Below are 18,551 nucleotides of genomic sequence, written 5' to 3'. Positions count from 1 at the left end.
ATAATGAGGCCTTTGGGTTGGTGGCCACGTTTTTTTGCTCTAAAGGGATAACTTCCCACCAAATCTTCACTCCTCCACCTCCCGTAACCCCATGAATTGACTAACATCTAATTAGTTCTATGATAATGACTACGAGAGTGATGATGATAAGTTATTGTTTTTATTTTTTAACCAAGTTTTAGCCATATCATGATAATCTAGTACGTATTGTTAGTTATTTTGATTAGTAAGGATTTTTTTTTTCTTTTTTTCTTGTCGTCTTTTAGTTAGGATTGTTAGAAATCTCATATAGTATAACTATAAACAAAAGAACTCACTATTGCTAATTGATTTTGAATTATAAGCTTTTAAAGTTTACGAATGGATATTTTGATGAATCTATCCTACATTTGATTGTTTCGACATGTCAACAACAGAAAATAAATTTATCTAAATTTGTTAAATCACCCATAAAAGAAAATTTTTAACATCAATTCGACGGTGCGTTTTCTTAAAAGATTATAAATTAGAGCACAAAGCCACTAAGTACTAACATTATTATATTTACTATATTAATTTATACACAATTTGATCTAAAATAAGCAATACGCAAATTGTATATTTTAAAAACATATGTTGTATTGATTGTTTGTGCGACAACGAGTTTATTCTTCTATTTTTTTTTGTAAGATCACGCAACTAATTAATCTATACTAATATTTTTGCAGTAATTTTTGCTCAAAAATATTTTTTGGAAAGTTTATACATTAAATACTATTTAATGATTATATTCATCTCAAACAAATTTAATTAACTTTATCTACTATTATTATAACCAAACACAATTAAAATATTTTAAATATCCATATATATAATGTTCTATAATTAATATAGATTTAGAAGATTTATTCCAGATTAAAAAAAATTATTCTCCTATCATCTCTTTTTGCTTTTAAAATATAAACATAGTGAATCATCATATAATACATAAAATTAATAAAAAAATATATTTTTTTCCTGCATATATTGTGATTTGAAATTTTTTAAACAAACATATATTACTCAATTAATATAAAAAGTGTATGTTCAACATACATATATAGTAAATTTATTGTATATAGTAAATTATAAAATTTAAGAAGTTTCTAATTTATAACTAATATGTCTAAACTTGATAAAAAGTTTAAAATTATAAATATTTAAACATATTAAATTTTCAAAATTACACAAACGAGTTATATTACACGACGGGTTATATGACATTACACGATTGAATTAATAATACTAAAAAATAAACTATTAGTAATATGATATTTCAATACGGGTTAAATCCTCATTTTAATGTTTTAACAACACCAATATAAAATATGTTGAATGAAACTGATTTAGTTAAGATTGTAGTAAAGAAAAATTATTGTGCGGTATACCACGGTTTATATATTAAATCACTAAAATTAATAAAAAAGTATTTTAGCAAAATTAGTATCAAAATAGTATATTAACAAAAAAATTAAAAAAAACTTACTTCGCGGTATACCGTGGGTTTCATAATCTAGTTTAGTTTAATATTTAAGTATTGCTTAAACACATGAAATAATATCATTCGAATGACATGGAAACATCAAGCCGTTTACTTTTTTCTTAGTGTCCTGCATATGTAGAGAGAGCTAGCTGTTGTTAGCCTTACCCGAGGCCGCACTCCATGCCGTTTTCTTTTATTGCTTTTCGACTTTTTCACATCTACTTTGCATTGGCCCTCTCCCTAATTCAAGGAACTATTTTGGCCAAATTCAAGTCTATTTTATTGATTTATTAAACTTTATTTCAGTTTTGAACTAAGTCAAATTGATAAAAGATTACAACATACAACTATACAAGGTCTCTAAAAATAACTATTATATATGTATCCACATTCCACTATAATCAAAGAAGTCAAACAAAATTCTTAACAAGAAGGATATTTAACATTGGCCAAAGATAATAAGATAACAAGAAGGATTGATATTACATAGACAAAAAGCAAGCCTTCCAAAAGGAAAAGTTGCATATTATTCTTTTTATAGACATGTTCATTTCCCGGTCATAGTATGACTAAAGTAACCGAAAACCGGTTTTGGTTCGGTTTGATTTTGGGTAAACCACCAAAATCTCTGACCAAGTAAAACACCAAACTAAGGCCATCTAGATCACATAATACACATTTTACAGTACATTTATCCACACAATGTAATTGATTTTGTAAGTAACCTTTCATCTCACGGCAGTATCTTCTCCAGCAAATTCCCAAAGAAGAAACTGGTTTTGGCCCATCCTCCTCCTGTTCCAGCTTGACCTTCTTCTTTCCATTTTCTGCTCGGAACTTTATTCTTGACGTCAATCATCATACTGTGTCCGATCTCTCCCCTCAACGCCTCAATCGTCTTCACGTCCACTGGATTCCCTGAAGCATCTCTCACATAGAAAACGTTGACCGCTTGTTCTCCTACTGTTGTCACACCAGCTCTCGACACTGATAGCCCGTGCTCTCTCAGAATCCTTGTCACTTCCGACAGTAATCCAACTCTGTCCTTTGCACAGAGCTCCAAACTCCAACCCTAGAATTGTATTTTAGACGATAACTTAAGAAATCGTTGCTTCTAATGCAAGAAACATGCATCATGAATATGTGTTTATTTACCTCGCTGACTCTTCTATGGATTGCGGCTTCTAGACATTTGACAACTCTTTCTTTTTCTCCTTCTGATTCAAGAGTGCAACCATCTTTGTGTCTGATGAAATACTCCTGAGAAGCATGAGATCCCCTCGATGAAATCGTGGCGTGAAACACAATGTATTGCATATCCGTAAGCGTGCATACAATATCAAACATGAGCTTAGGTCGATCCTCGCAGCTCACATTTATCACAGAGTAACCTTTCTCTTCGCAATGCTCAACCGTTATTTTGCGCTCAAGTTCAGGAGAAGCGGAATCATCAAGCTTGGTCACTGCTTCATAGTCTTTATCAGCAAAAAGCATCTGATGGAGCCTACGGTCAACGTGAGTCGACCCAATGGAGAGACTCGTCCGAGCAAATTTCTCATCTTCTTGTTCACACCCACGCAGCACGTTGTTGAGCAGTTCTTCCATAGCAGACAGTCTTTCTGGATCATCGACCGCTGTAGATGTTGCATTATCATTCACATAGAGGACACACGCGATCCTACGGTTGTGAGTCCATGCTTCAGCCGCCACCACGTTGAAGTTGAGGTCTGCTAGTACGGCTGAGACCTCAGACAAGAGACCAGGACGATCACGAGCAATAATCTCTATCGATGTGTGGTCGCCTAATGAGTGGACACCGACTCTTTTACCAGGCCAAGTGTTTTGTGAAGCCGAAGCATGACCCTTTGGTCCTAACACCTTTTCAAAGAAAAGAAAAAAAAAACAAAAATCAGATATACAAGGTAATAGCAAACCATTTGCATTACATTATACAAACTAAACATAGCTTTAGTGCTTTTATGTATATTACCTTCTCGATGTAATCAATGGTTTTGCTATCAGTAACCTTGTTTCCTTGTTGATTAGTGACATGGAATACTATAAGATGTGAAAATGAAACCAATTAGAAGTTTTATTAGAAGAGAAAAAAAAAAAGTTGTGAATGTAGAAATGTGCAAAACATTATTACCGTCCATGAACCATCCACCATCAGAAGAGATATAAGCTTTAGTGATTGTAAGATCAAGATCAGTTAGGACTTGCACAACTTCAAGTAGTATTCCAGGTTTGTTCATACTGTCAACCTATCAAATAATAGTCTCACATGCATCAAAATCTTAGTTAAAATCATCAAATCAATTAAAAATCCGAGAAAGAAGATAGATGCTTACCTTGACAAGAGTGCATTCTTTGCAGCTAGTGTTATCTATAGAAACACTGCAACAACATAGAAAAGTAGTATGAGCTTCTTGGAGACAGCATCAATGGCTCTTTTAAGTGTGAAATGTAATCATTGTTACCTTGGAGGATTGATTCTGGTGCTCAAGTTCTCGTATTCAGGATCAAAATATGGCCAATAAACTTTAGCCATTTAGTAAAGCAAGATCTTCTGGATACTCAAAGCTCTTCACACGTTCTGTGGTTTAACCAAAAAAGAACTAATTTATATATCACTGAGACAAAGAACAGGAAAAGGGATAAGAAGAGGCAACAAATAAACTCAAAGTAGAGCGTTTAAGTCTGTCAACAAGTTGCAAGAAGAAGATAAGATATTCGAAGATTTTGCTTGTAGAGTCAAATAAGTGAATCTTGGCCACTAAGTAAACAACTCGAGAGAAGAAGCAGAATCTAAAGAAGATAGAGATAAAAGATTTTCATAAAGAGAGACCACAAACAGAGATTCTCTGAAAAAACAAAACAAGAGACTTGTCTCTGGTCCTCCTTCTCAACCAAAGAGAAAAAAAAAACAGAGGAATAGATTCCAAAAAGATCTCCTAGTAATGAAAAAAAAAAAAAAAAACTCAAAAGATCGTTTCTAAGACATGACATTAGATTCTCTCTATATTTGCATAAACGAATTGATGCTTAAAACGAACTTACAAGTAGCTGTCAAAGTTATAAAAAACAAAAACAAAAATAGTTAAAAAAAAACAGTAGTAGTAGTAGTGTAGTAGTAATAAACAAAAACTTTATGGAGGAAAATATCGTATTTATTGGTCAAAGACGGAATCTAAAAGGTTACAAATCCAAACACTATTCTATACGAATACAATAAAATAAAAATATAAAATAATATTTAATGGATCAGAGTCATCAGACAATAAGGCAACTTGCAACAAGATTGATTACACTACTCTAAGCAGCAGCCACCACATCATCGACAACAACAACAACAACAACCACTTGAAGAAGTTAAGACAAAACTTTGTTAATCGATTCTTCACACACACACACACACAAGATTCTGTTACTATCAAATTTTTTAATTTTTATAATAAATAAGTGCGTCGACATCAATTTTTTAAGTTTTTAACCATACAAATCGTTCTCAAACTCGGTCGAATCGCCAAATATTAATTAAAATATTACCCAACTGAGCTAAATCTTACAACTTTTCTGGTTTTTTTTTCTCCAGACAAAGCCCAGAGAATTCGAAAGGAGGAAAATTAAAATCAGAATCGAATTATAAAAAACTATAAGAGGGAGAGTAGTGAGAATCGTTACCTCAAGAACTTCAAAAGAAAAAAACTTAAATTTTGTGTAGTCGGCGAGAGAGAGAGAGAGAGAGAGAGAGAGAGAGAGAGAGCGAGAGAGAGAGAGAGAGAGAGAGAGAGAGAGAGAGAGAGAGAGGAGAAATCCTTACATCTTCAAGAAAAAAAAAAAGACAGAGAGAGATTTAACAGAGAGAGAGACAGAGACAGAGACAGAGGAAGTAGTGTATCAAGACAGAAACAAAAGAAAGATGTCTTACTCTTTCTGCCTCTTTTCTCTCTCTCTCTTTAAATGAGATTGGAACCCCTCTTTCTGCGTCAGAGGTTTTAATAGGAATCTAGTGGAGAGGGGAATAGTACGACAAACCCTTTTTTTTAATTTTATTTAAATTTAACTGAAATACAATAAAAAATAAAATAATGTTTTAATTAAATGAGTATTAGTCAGATATGACGAAGCGAACATTATAAATTAGTGGTGGTGTTTTAATACGACGAACTATTCGCTAACTCCCCCCCCCCCACACACACACGCTCGCTACACCGCGTGTCCTCTACTCTCCAATTTGCATTGTGGTTGGTTTACAATTACAAACATCGGTTTGCGTCCATGTTTTGGAGTTTTGGACTTTGGAACGAGCAAACCAGACCGATTTGGTTAACTAATTTAGTTGGTTTTGTACTATACACATACACAGTGAATGTATAAGCAGCCATTTAAATACTTGTTTACGTCACAATTTCACAATGTAAAGTGAATATTGAAATAATGCAACAAAGGCGCGTGAGAGAAGTAGTGTTTGGATCTCACGGGCTAGTACGGGCGGTCCTTTTTGTCGCTTAGTTGCTTCATAATTTACACCAAGCCACGAGGCTATTTCTTACTATTTTAAAGTTCGAAACACGTATAAGCTCGATTGGTTGTCGTCAAAAGTTTCTACAACGGGGTTAAAACAGTTTAGACAAGTAACGGTCAAAAATAGCAAGTCCCATTTCGTGATCAGCTAATCAATAATATATACTAGTACATTTCCTAAGAACATAACAAATTCACATAGTTCTACATGCTAATGATGAGTCTATCATTTATCATCTCAAATTATACTAGATTACATACTATTTAAAATAAATGTTAGCAAGTTTCTTCCATTAGATATCATTGATTAAAGTCATAAGGTGTAAATCCCACAAAAAACTGACATTTCATGTCGATATCATTGACAAAACTTCATGTTTGATAGATCCTGAAACTACACGAAAGTAATACAAAATAACAAAATTATTTTGTAAATGTATTGTAACGTGCATGTTTCTCGTGTATACTTTGACTTACCCCAGCACGTTTGTTTTAGTAACGTATTTAGACTTTAGAATAACTAACTGTTCTAAACTTATGATTATGAGTCATGTGATTAAAGTACTTCAACACGAGAAAAGTTTATTTATATTTTAAATAATTAAATATTGGTGACAACACAAAAAAAATTGCATTAAGTTCAAGGTAATTTCAACAAATGTATTTTCATATCAGTTATAACTTAAACCATCGTAATGTACAATATTGCTTGAAATTATTTCCCTAAGATGTAGTATGAATTTTCGTGGGTGTGAAAAATAATTGGACCGGCCAAGTCGCAAAACACGAGAAGATTCGGTATATTTTCCATTTAATCTTTTTCCCTTCCCCACCACATTCTTCTTACGACGTCACTCTCTTATTTCATTTCTCCAAAATTATCCCAGCCAATGGTCCATTAATTTCTTTAGTTTGCTAAGCTACACCATCATTTTGTCTTATGTAAACATATATACATACATCACAAACAGTTCACATATGTTGTTGTCAACCACAAACAGTACCACATATAACCTGCCAAAAATTCAATAATACACTGCCCCTACAAAGATTCTTATGAAATTGATTAAGAACTGGATCTTCGAATGATAACTTTTTGTAATTATAAGTCTAACAAGTCCAAGGCTTTCTTGTTATGGGTTTTAAAGCATCTAGAACTAGATGTTATTAATCTTCTGAGATACATATAGAATTAAAATATCCCTTTTCTCTTGTTATTACACTGATAAGATAAACTCCGGTTCAAACCTATTAATAAAAAATAGTCTTATTGTCGTCGTCACACTAAGATAAATTCATAATTTCCACTAGAGATGTGAAAACTCCATATGGCTTCTCCTCGAATTTGAGTGGCTGATAAAACTCCATAAGGCTTGCTTTAGATACCTATATTTAAATTTTCTTATAAAGATTATTGAAAGTGATGACGAAAGAAGCCTAGAGATTTCTTAAAAAGAGTTAGCTTTATAAATTGATGTGATAAATGGAGATATACAAAAAGCTTAATAATAATGTATCCCACATTTTGTGTTCGTCGTTAATTCCATTATTATCCTCTACTTTCTTCTATTTTCATTACAACGCCAAATCAAACGAAAATAAAGTGATGCCAAAGTGCTTTTCCTACAAAGGACATTGCTTAGTGGAACATGTGATGGCCTCAACCTCTCCCACCTTAAATGTTGAACACCTAAAGAATATCTTCAAACACTGTTTTTGAAACAACCCTTATGCTCAATTCTCACCAAGACAAACAAAAATAAAATTGTTTCATAATGCTTACCACTTTGATCCACTAATAAAGATTGGTGGTTTCTGTTGAATTGAGAGCTTATTTTCACATGATGCATTGGGTTTTGAAAGTCAACAGCTACTATTTTTTCTTAGACAAGAAAACCAGAACTGTACGTCCAGAAGGAGAAGGATAGAGGTCTTGGGGCTATGTCTTGGACTAAATCGATTATTGAAGTTTGCAGCACGACCAGAAAACTGTTAAACCTTTCATTTTTCGGTCACAATTCTATGATGGGTAAGTAACAAAGCTATTCATGTTCCATATCTACTACCCACCATTATAGTATGTAGCTCTACAAATGCATGGATATGTTTTATTATATCATCTGCCTCATTCTCCAATGTGTAGAACTGTAGATAATGTATTCTTCTTGAACCGGGATAATAAACGTTGTCGTGTGAGGGCCAAAAGTTGCTAGAGAACAAGATCAATCCATGGAGAACCATAAAGCCTTTATTAGACATGCATGTTTATAATTTTGAATTTCGGATTTCTATTTAAATGTTAAGGTTATAAGGTTTTGCAAATAAGATATAAAATAAATTGTTGTATTTAGTTTTATTTTCAATAAAATTCAACTGTAAATTTTTTTAAATTTGTGAAAGAAACTAGTATTACACTTGACATCTCGTCAACATACTTTCTTTGGTCTTCAATTAAGACTGATCAAAGTTATACATGTTTTATATCGATATTACATAAATTTAACACTTAGTCTCATTTTAATGTAAAAAATATTTTTAAAATTTTGATATTTAGATTTCTGTTTAGATATTTACTTAAGGTGTTTATCAGATAATATTTTAAACAAACTGTTAGATTTCTGTTACTGATTATGTTGCTTAAATTAATATATTAATCGCATGTGACCCTTAATTAGCAAGATGAAAAGTGTTGTAGACGAAAATGTTTAAACTAGTAGCTAGGTGCAAGTTTACAACCTTATCATTATCGTATGTGTTTCATAAAAATACAAAGTGTTCATTTTTTTCGATACAAAAACATCAGTATAGTGAAATAATAATACATGCATCTGAACTCTGAAGTTAACCAAGACAATAATAATCGTTATCTCACCAAGTAACCACCGCCATAAAAAAAAAAAAAAGAAAAAAGAATAGTGTACGTAAAAGATTTTAGTTTTGGATTTGAGTGTGAAGAGAGTCGGACCGCAACGCCCAAAAATTGTTGATGTTATCTAGTTGGGCCGGCCCTGCAACGAGAAAAGGAAATAGCAAAGAAATTAAAATAATAGTTAATAACAAAAGAAAAAGGAAAATACAAGAGTCATTTATTTTTTATCTGGACCGTTGCTTCTATATATTAGTGTTATTCACAATCATATTTAGTTATTCAACATTAATCATTCCAACTAAAACCTCTTTTACATGCTTCTCTCTCAACATTTTTCTTTTTTGCTTAATTTACAAAATGAAAGAAATCGATAATTGACAAAAGATTTAAAAGATAGGGAATCATTATTTAAGTTTTAGGGAAAAAAAAAAGTTTTAATTAGGAGAGTAAAGAAGTTAGAAATGATTATGATATACTTATGGAAGATTCTCCGTCAAGTAAACCTCTAGAAGGAAAACAAATTGGGTGAAAAAAGCACCAAAACCCCTGAAAGCTGCAAAATGTTTGGTGACATATTGGGACACACTACTCATTACCCAATGGCCCAATGGTACGTAGTTCTTTCAAGTCTTCGCAATTTGGATTCACATTCTTTTACGTAACGTCCACAAAATAAGCAAATAAGAAAAGTATAGGGTTGCATAATTTCTTCATTTTATGACTTATAAGATTAGTGTTTTTTTTCTTTCTTAATCTTCTTATATGATCAAATTCAACGGTGAGGATAAGAAAATCGAATATAAACTAAACGGATGTTAAAAAAAAAAAAGAAATATGAATAAATATATGTGGAATGAATACGTAAGAGGATGCGTAATGTCTTAATCTTGTCTTATTAAGAAGAAGAAAAATGAATCATCGAGATAATGAAGGCTACCTAGCACCACGAAGACAAAAAGTCAAAAACACGTCTGACATTGTAAAAAAAAAAAAAATTAAGGGACGTTATGGAAATTTGTAATCAATGTTATACGTGATTGTCAATCGAAATATTCAATAGCGACTTCAATTTATACTACGATCCTCCTAACTCATAACCACCATTTTTAACAAATTATGACCTTATTGTATAAAAATTGAAAGCAACTAATAAAATAAAATAAATGTGCATCCGTCTTCGACTCTTCTTCGATCGTAGTCTTCGTACGTTGGAGAGAATAAGGAAGGACAAAAGACCTTATTCTACACGCTTAATTATGCTTTTAGTTTACCACATCAGAAAGACTCTCATAGTCATAGTCATATGTATTTGGCGTATCCAAACGCATTCTATTTTACCATTCCTCATATTGTAAAAGTTACGGCAGATTTGAGTACCATTCCATATATTATCTCAAGAAACACAAAAATTTGCCATCCTCCTTTAATTAGTTCCATGCTATCTACGTATCTTTTCTTTAATTTTTAAATTCCCCATTACGGCCAGGATTGTAATCGAATCTAGCAACTAGCAAAATTAAGGATTTTAAATTTCCGGTTATATATAAAAAATGATCTTGTTTAATTTTGCTTTCCACCACTATACGTTTCTCGAGACGGCTGAGTGCATTTAAAAAGCTCCATCGTGTTATATTAGTGGTAAACAAGTTGGGACGAGTAATATAAATGATACTAAACGACCATGAGAATGATACTGAATCTAAATTAGGCTTAAATGCTTTCATGTAATATAGAGGTAGAGGAAGGATATCTTATTTTAGTAGTAGTATTAAATTTTAGAAAAATAAATCTAAGGCTTAGATTATCTCCGTCCCACGCTTTCCTTTGTAAATTAGTTACTAATAAAGTATTATTATAAACTAATCATCATATAAATAACAAAATGACGATAGTACCCTTAAACCGAAAATTATTTACAGACAGTAGTATTTTTAGTTCTAGAATATCCAGTTTAATTGTTTTTAGTCTTTGAATAAACAAATTGTAGAAATAATAAAATGTTGATGCGAAGGGCGTGTTTAACGGGACTTGTTGTGTGAGAACAAAGAAGAAGAAAGACTCAAACTTCTCTCAACTCATAAGAAAAAAAAAAAAAAAACTCGATTTTTATTTTTTGGTGTTGTGATCTTTTCCGAAGTAGAATTGATCAAAACAGCCATGGCAAGGTTTGATCTTTCGTCGAAATCGTTCAATACTACCACCACCCATTTGAATTTTCCAAGAGCTTTCGAAGATCATCCAGATTCCGGCGTCTGTTCGCCTCCTCTGTGGAGAACAAGAACAACAACAAGTCCACCACCCAACCACCGGCACGACGACGATGATTACGAGAGCCTCTCGCCACCAGGTGTTTCCAAGGCTCAAGTCATCGCTCGTGGTCAACGTGAGCTTATGGATATGGTTAGTAAGATGCCCGAGTCGTGTTACGAGCTTTCGTTGAAGGATCTCGTTGAGGTTGTTAACACGGAGACGGAGGAAGAAGACAAGGACGGGAAGGTTGTTTTCGATGAATTGCCTCAGAGAATACAAAAAAGGCCGAGTAAAGTCGTGAGGAAGACCAAGAGTGATAGATGGGTCGATCCGATTCGAAACGGGGATGTAAATAACAGTGGGTTTCTTCTGAAATTGGTGTTCCCTGTTAGCTTGGGTTCTAAGAAAAAGACGAAGAAGAAAGATGATGATGATGATGATGATTCTTCTGTCACAAGCAAAGGCTCTAGGTTTTTTACAAGACCAGAGGATAAAGATTGGTGGAAGAATGGATTGTCTGAATCGCGTAGGAGTACTCAAACTGGTCTTGTCTCAAGGATCAACAGTGGGAGCTCAAAGAGCAGTGGTACTGGTAGTAGCAGTAGAAGCAACAGTCTAAGGTACGCATGAACTCTGGCCTCTGTGAAATTAAAAGGTTTTTGGATTTGCTTTTTGTGAGCTTTGGTCTTCTTGATGATTTCCTAGTGTCTGAACTGTTTTGTGAATACTCTTCTCTCTCAATCTATCATGTGAAATTGGGTAGGTTTGAAGTTAATGGTCATGGAAAGGGTCAATTTAGTTGCGTTGGTTGTACGTGGTTTTGACCCCAAAATGTTGGACTTGTTTTTTTTTTCTAACATTATGTCTGAGAATGCTTATGCTCTATAGCTAGATTCATACATAACTCTCTCTCTCTCTCTCTCTCTCTCTCTCTCTCTCTCTCTATCTTTGTTTCCTAATTCCGTAATGATTGAATTGTGGGGTTTCGTAATACAGAGATGAAAACAGGGGATGCTTATCTTGCCTCTGGAATGTACATCAACGAGATTTGTAATGAAAAGTTCTGTAATGGTTATACACTTGTTTGGCTAACCAGTTCATATTAACTCGAGCCACATTTAGTGGAGTCTACAAATCCCTGGACGAATGAATCCGGGAATGATGAAAAGATGAAGCCAGAGGAGGACATGAACATCTTCTTCAATGTACCGCATAAAGATGCTATCCTTTTCTTCTACTTGTAGTTATCCTCTTTTTTTTTTTGTTTGTTTGTTTGTAAGTCTATGCAATGTATGTATAGAGTTTTTGATAAAAGTTATGTAGATAGATACTTGAGCTATTGCTAACATAAACCATCAAAAGTGTACCAATGTTCTCATCACTAAATATATCAAAATTTGATGTTTTTGAATCTTATTATTATTGATTCACTACTTTAGTAATCTTTTCCTTCACGTCAAGTTCAAGAAGAGTGAGTCTCTCTTCTATGATGTATCTCTGTTCTTATTTTTTTTTCTGGTGAGGTTGATGATAGACTTTGGTCTTCATTGTAGACTGTAAAATTCTCTTCTTTTTGAAGTCATCTTCTGCGTTTTCTTTTGCGTTTACAAAATTATAAGCCGACAAGTCGACCACGAAACCTGTAGGGGAAAGCGACGCCGTTTTTCGTCTCGTCACCACAAATGATTTTGCCGTGATAGACCTTGTCCGGTGCGTATAAAGTTTTATTTTTATTGTATCCTTCCCTAATGATGGTTTAATTACGACACAAATAATATTTTAGTAGTCGACGATGGCTTAGTCTTTCAAATAACATTAACAAAAAGTGCAACAAAACCCAAAACACAAGTTTGCAACTTTTTTATTACAGAAAAGTCGCAGTTGATTCTATCTAGTAGGACGGCGAAAGGCTGACTTGACCCGACCGTGTTTGATAGTTTTCCGAAACCCCTAAATTGTTTAGTCTTCTTTTTAAAATCTTCTTGAGACTATACATAAATCCCTGGCTTGCTCTTATTTTGGTACCTCTTGACAAAGGTAAAAAAGGTCTTTGCTTTTTGGTTCGAACTTCTCTCTCAAGTTTCTTATTCAGTTGTCTACTTGTCTTGACTCTTCGAATTTTCTTTCTTGCTATTAGCTGTTTTGCTTTTTTCAGTTGTCTCTCTGTTCATTTCTGGCTTTTAATTCTGTGATTGAGTTGTGGAAAAAATTGCAACATATTTCTTACTTTGTCTCTCTTTGTTGGCAATCGCCAGTGTGATATATTAATTTCTACTGACGTGCTATGCTAACAAGGCTTTGAAAAGCCTAAGAAATTTTGCTTATTATTGTGGTGTGGTGTCTTCCCTTTTGTGCTTATAGGATAATATTTCCAACTGTGGGATTTGATTGATACAGAGTTGTTAAGATGGCAAATGATGCGGCTTCGTTCGTGTGCGTGTCGAAAGAGCTACAATTACAAATGATATGATGATTGGGCTATTAAGTTTGAATTGTGTGATATTCTTATATATCAACATGATGGATCTTCCTAGGTAAAAAATTCCTTAATTTTGTGATAAGAAAACTCTCTCTCTCTCAGATCGATCGTTTCCCTATAGTTTCAGTTTTTCTTTGGCGCTGGAAATTAAATAAGTTGTTGACATTTGTTTTTTGATTCCTTATTAGTCAAGCAAAAGAGGCTGTGAAGGTGCTCAAGAAACGGTTAGGAAGCAAAAAACTCTAAGTCCAGAATCTTGCACTTTATGTGAGTTTTTTTTTGGGGTGTTTCTCTCCATTCTTGGATTTTCAACAATGCTTTTGGTTTTTGCTGACCTCATTTCGGATGATGATGCTTCGGGGTTTTTGGGTGCAGGCATTGGAAACTTTTGAGTAAGAATTTGTGGCGAAAACGTGTACCAGCTTATCATTTAATCGTGATATTTTGATTGACATGGTCAAAATCGTGAAGAAGAAGAAGGTTTTGTAATATTTCACCTCACCTGCCTTTTTTAATATCTCAATTTCTCTCCATTGGCTTGTCTAAATTTCCGAACATAATAATAATTTCGCAGCCGGACAGGAATCTAAGAGAAAAGATACTAAGTACAGTAAAATCTCTATAAATTAATAATTACTATAAATTAATAAATTTTGCTGGTTCCAAGTCGGGCCAGTGTAAAAATTAACAATATTCGATAAGATAATAAGATAATAATTTTTTTGAAATCTCAATGTAAAATATGGTCCCAATAATATCATAAATTAATAATCATGTAAATTTATATATATATATATACTGATATAATAGTGTATATTTCTCCTAAAACTCATTTCTATAGAACATTTGTAATGTTGTATTTTCAAACTATAATGATATCTCTAAAATATTTTATAACATGTCATACAAATAATTAAATTTTAAAGTTTTAATTTTTAGATATGCATCATTTACAATTTGATAATTAGACAAATTATTAAAATATGAGAATTAATATTATTATTATTCATAAATTTGAATTTATGTATGTCATGTGTATAAGTCAATTTGTTTATAGTATTTGTAATTTATTGTCAATAATGCTTTATAAATATTACAAGTTCAATTCCTAAACCATAAAATTTATAACATCCGAAAGTTTAATCTTATTTTGCTATAATTGTTCCAATTCATAATTTAAAAAAAATAAACAATTAAAAATATATCTATAAATTAATAATTATTAATTTACAGTGTAAATTAATAATTATTAATTTATAGATAAATTAATATCACTATAAATTAATAAAATGTCTTGGTCCCAACATTATTAATTTATAGAGGTTTTACTGTATGTTAGACACATGGCAAAAAGCTTTTTTGGTTTTGGTGGTCGATACCCTCGAGGCAATGTCTGTTGGTTTAAGCTTGAAGTTAACTTAAGGAGAAAGTTATTCTAATCCTAACTAAAGTATTGTTATTTAGGAGATAAGGACTAAATATATTTGGGAGTTATCTAAATATAAGTAAGTTCTAATAAGATTAGGATTAAGGTTTTATATATAAGGAGATGCTAGAGCTTTGGCATAACTTATGAGTTGTGAGAGATATTTGATAGAGAGAGAGCTTAAGTTTTGAAATATTTTCTTAAGCTAAATAAAGAGAGTCATTCTTTATACCTGTGTTATTATATCTTTAAACTCAATAATTGGTATCAGAGCTTCAAAAGATCAAATCGTTCGAGAATTAGAAAGATAATGGGGGATGTTATTCCTACTATTGCACCTGCAACAGAGAAGACTATGGAGGGAGGCTCCTCATCGATCAAGTGTCTGATGTTAAACTCATCAAACTACACTGTTTGGGCCATGAAGATGAGAATTGTCCTTAAGATACACAAAGTATGGCCTATAATCGAAACACCAACTGATGATGTCGATATGAATGATTTGGCTACAGCTTTGCTGTTCCAATCAATTCCCGAAGCACTTTTCTACAAGTTGGTGAATTAGATACTGCCAAGAAAATTAGGGATGCGATTCAAGCACGACACGTTGGTGCTGCGAGGGTCAAGGAAGCACGTCTGCAAACGTTAATGGCTGAGTTCGTCAGGCTCAAGATGAAGGACACCGAGAAGATAGATGACTTTGCTGGAAGACTATCCGAGATATCCTCTACATCTGTGGCTCTTGGAGAAGATATTAAAGAAGGAAAACTCGTCAAAAAGTTTCTCAAAAGTCTTCATAGGAAAAAGTATATTCACATAGTGGCATCTTTGGAACAAGTCTTAGACCTTAAGACTACTAGTTTTGTGGATATCGTAGAAAGACTTAAAGTCTATGAAGAACGAGTCAAGGAAGAGGAGGAAGAAACTCATGAGGACCAGAGCAAGCTGCTATACTCGAATAATGAAGAAAGATCGAGTTATAGCACACCACAGCAGGGTCGTGATTTTAATAGTGGATATCAAGGTAGAGGTCGCGGTGGAAGATTTGGTTTTAGAGGACGAGGAAGATCTTATGATGCTAGAGATTTATCAGAGATTGTATGTTTTCGTTGTGATAAGCATGGACACTTTGCGTCAAGATGTCCAGATCGTCTTCTAAAACTGCAGGAAACACAAGAAAAGGATAACACTGAAACAGAGAAAGCGGATGAGCTTTTGATGCTATGAAATAGTTTTCCTAAATGAGAAGAAGGTTGTGCCGAGTAAGTATGAGCTGAAAAACGGTGAAACAGACATATGGTATCTAGATAACAGGGCTAGCAACCATATGACTGGGAATTTACGATATTTCTCCAAAGTTGATCATTCAATTACTGGGAAGGTTCGCTTTGGTGATGATTCAAGGATAGATATTAAAGGGAAAGGAACTGTTAAATTCACGGATGAGAATGGCGAACAACGAACACTAAAGGATGTCTACTTTATTCCAGAGTTAACCAGCAATATAATCAGTCTCGGATAGGCTACAGAGTCAGGTTGCGATGTGCGAATGAGAGGAGATTACTTGATTGTACATGACCGTGAAGGAAAACTGCTAGTTAAGACAATGAAGTCAAGAAACCGTCTGTACAAGGTTTGTATGGGGATAAAAGATAACATGTGTCTTCAATCGAAAACTGGAGGTTCGAGTGTGTGGCATTCAAGGATGGGACACATTAATGTTGAAACGATTAAGTCAATGGTTCACAAGGATCTGGTCTTAGGAATTCCACATTTACAGTTTGAGAAAGAAGTGTGCAGCTCATGTTTGATGGGAAAACAAACAAGACAGTCGTTTCCACAAGCTACTGTATATCATGCAGCTAGGCCATTAGAACTTGTTCATGGTTATCTCTGTGGTCCCATAACTCCTAGTACATCAACTGGTAACATGTATATTTTTTTTTATCGACGACTGCACTAGATACATGTGGACGATTCTCTTGAACGAAAAAAGTGATGCGCTTTGTAAGTTCAAGAAATTTAAAACTATGGTGGAACAAGAGACAAATATGAGAATACAAACCTTTAGAACGGATCGAGGAGGAGAGTTCGTTTCACATGAATTTAGTGAGTTTTGCGACGACTCAGGGATAAAAAGGCACCTTACGGCTCTGTATACTCCACAACAAAATGGTGTTGTGGAGAGGCAAAATAGGACATTAATAGAGATGACAAGGAGTGTGATGAAACATATGTCAGTCCCTAACTATCTATGGGGTGAAGTGGTTCGTCATTCCACATATCTTATCAATAGGATGGCTACAAGGGTACTCAATGACACGACTCCGTATGAAGCTTTGCGAGGAAGAAAACCAAATCTCAGTCACCTTCGAGTATTTGGCTGTATTTGATACACAGAGTTTTAAACCCTATTTTCCTACTGCAAGTGCACAGCAAAGAAGTAGTACTTAGGGATCGGATCCCACGAAGACCAAGTTTTACTCTATGGTTCTATTGGTTCAATTTCAAGCTAAGACAATTCAAAGTTGGGTTTGTTTGGTAACAGTAACGCGAATAAAACGGTATAAAAAGGCAATAATGAAAACACTAGATCAGGGGTAATTCTTGGGAATTTCAGAGATAGCAACTAAACAACTATTCAGGGCATAGATTAAGTATCAGTCTAGAACTCAAACATAAATATAAACTGATCCACTGTCGTGGTATCAATAACTCTATCTGATCAATTCTGTGCGGAAACGCGGAGCACGTGCTCAGACATCCGGAGCACATGCTCGGCGGTCCATAAACCCTAAACTGTCGTTTGAGCCCAGAATCGCAGACAAGCATTAAAGAACAGGAATGATAAGCTCACAAATCACCTACACATCAACTTTCGCAGGTCTAGGATAATTTGCCCACTAATGTCTTTTCTAGCAACCTATTACACTCTTGATGAATAGATAAACCTAGAATCATAGATTGGGTGATCAAATCAACCTAAGCATTAAGTCTAACAATAGTGAAGACAATCGATTATATAAAGCCCTATTTGTATTCTGTTGCTAACCCATGAAACCCCTTTGAAACCCCTAATCTAGCAAAGAAAACTACTCAGACATAGAGAAGTGAGTAGCCAACATAGATGAGAAATTCAATAGCATAAAAATATAAAAATCACAAGGATTCAGAATATGCTTCACAAGGTAGCCGCTCTTCCTCTCCCTCACAAAACGTCGCTCAAAAACCAAAAAGAAAAAGTATATTTTCTCTCCTAAAAATCCTAGGTTAAATAGCATACAAGTAGAGAAAAATAAGGAAAGAATCTAAATTCAAATCTTCCTATTAAAAACGATCTCAGCCCTCTTTCTCTCACAAAGGATCGCCTAAAATAAGGGGAATTAGGCAGGGAATCGGCGCCTAGATGCTTGCCACGTGTCGTCATGAAACCGTAGAGTTGGGAGCATGTGCTCGGAAATCGGGAGCATGTGCTCCTGGGTATAAAATTAGCTTTTCT

At 33.8% G+C, this 18,551-nt stretch overlaps 3 protein-coding genes and 2 long non-coding RNA genes across 8 annotated transcripts; 4 read left to right on the top strand and 1 right to left on the bottom strand.

Annotated features, from left to right (window-relative positions):
- Positions 1-1,960: 1,960 nt before the first annotated feature.
- On the bottom strand, positions 1,961-5,634 carry LOC104702470 (ACT domain-containing protein ACR3). Of its 2 annotated transcripts, none has more exons than XM_087490568.1 (7): positions 5,186-5,634; positions 3,982-4,097; positions 3,853-3,898; positions 3,651-3,765; positions 3,492-3,559; positions 2,657-3,379; positions 1,961-2,573 (listed from the first exon to the last, which is right to left on the bottom strand). In XM_087490568.1, exons 2-7 carry the CDS (start codon positions 4,050-4,052, stop codon positions 2,235-2,237), a joined length of 1,362 nt encoding a protein of 453 aa, XP_087346694.1. In that variant the 5' UTR covers positions 4,053-4,097; positions 5,186-5,634; the 3' UTR covers positions 1,961-2,234. The 2 variants fall into 2 exon arrangements, with proteins under 2 accessions (XP_087346694.1, XP_087346695.1); XM_087490569.1 differs by having other exon boundaries at positions 3,982-4,134; positions 5,186-5,485.
- A 2,038-nt stretch (positions 5,635-7,672) lies between these two features.
- LOC147925900 (uncharacterized) lies at positions 7,673-8,447 on the top strand. Its single transcript, XR_015585289.1, has 2 exons — positions 7,673-8,057; positions 8,172-8,447. It is a non-coding gene; the product is annotated as an uncharacterized LOC147925900 (long non-coding RNA).
- A 2,420-nt stretch (positions 8,448-10,867) lies between these two features.
- Positions 10,868-12,558, top strand: LOC104751593 (uncharacterized). Its single transcript, XM_087490567.1, has 2 exons — positions 10,868-11,767; positions 12,144-12,558. The coding sequence occupies exons 1-2, from the start codon at positions 11,055-11,057 to the stop codon at positions 12,199-12,201; spliced, it is 771 nt and encodes a 256-aa protein (XP_087346693.1). The 5' UTR covers positions 10,868-11,054; the 3' UTR covers positions 12,202-12,558.
- Positions 12,559-13,040: 482 nt separating this feature from the next.
- On the top strand, positions 13,041-14,289 carry LOC104751592 (uncharacterized). 3 transcript variants are annotated; one of them, XR_015583989.1, is made up of 4 exons: positions 13,041-13,184; positions 13,509-13,681; positions 13,815-13,893; positions 14,002-14,289. It is a non-coding gene; the product is annotated as an uncharacterized LOC104751592 (long non-coding RNA). The 3 variants fall into 3 exon arrangements; XR_761827.3 differs by having other exon boundaries at positions 13,132-13,184; positions 13,545-13,681; XR_761825.3 differs by lacking the exon at positions 13,041-13,184 and having other exon boundaries at positions 13,189-13,681.
- A 1,411-nt stretch (positions 14,290-15,700) lies between these two features.
- Positions 15,701-16,574, top strand: LOC147925899 (uncharacterized). The gene is made up of 2 exons (XM_087492804.1): positions 15,701-16,150; positions 16,305-16,574. The coding sequence occupies exons 1-2, from the start codon at positions 15,701-15,703 to the stop codon at positions 16,572-16,574; spliced, it is 720 nt and encodes a 239-aa protein (XP_087348930.1).
- The last annotated feature ends 1,977 nt before the right edge of the window (positions 16,575-18,551 follow it).

Source organism: Camelina sativa, chromosome 16, assembly GCF_030686135.1.
Source record: "Camelina sativa cultivar CO46 ecotype springtype chromosome 16, ASM3068613v1".
In the NCBI taxonomy this organism is placed as follows: domain Eukaryota; kingdom Viridiplantae; phylum Streptophyta; class Magnoliopsida; order Brassicales; family Brassicaceae; genus Camelina; species Camelina sativa.
Note: the sequence above shows the minus strand (reverse complement) of the source record. Positions and strands in the feature narration are given on the sequence as shown.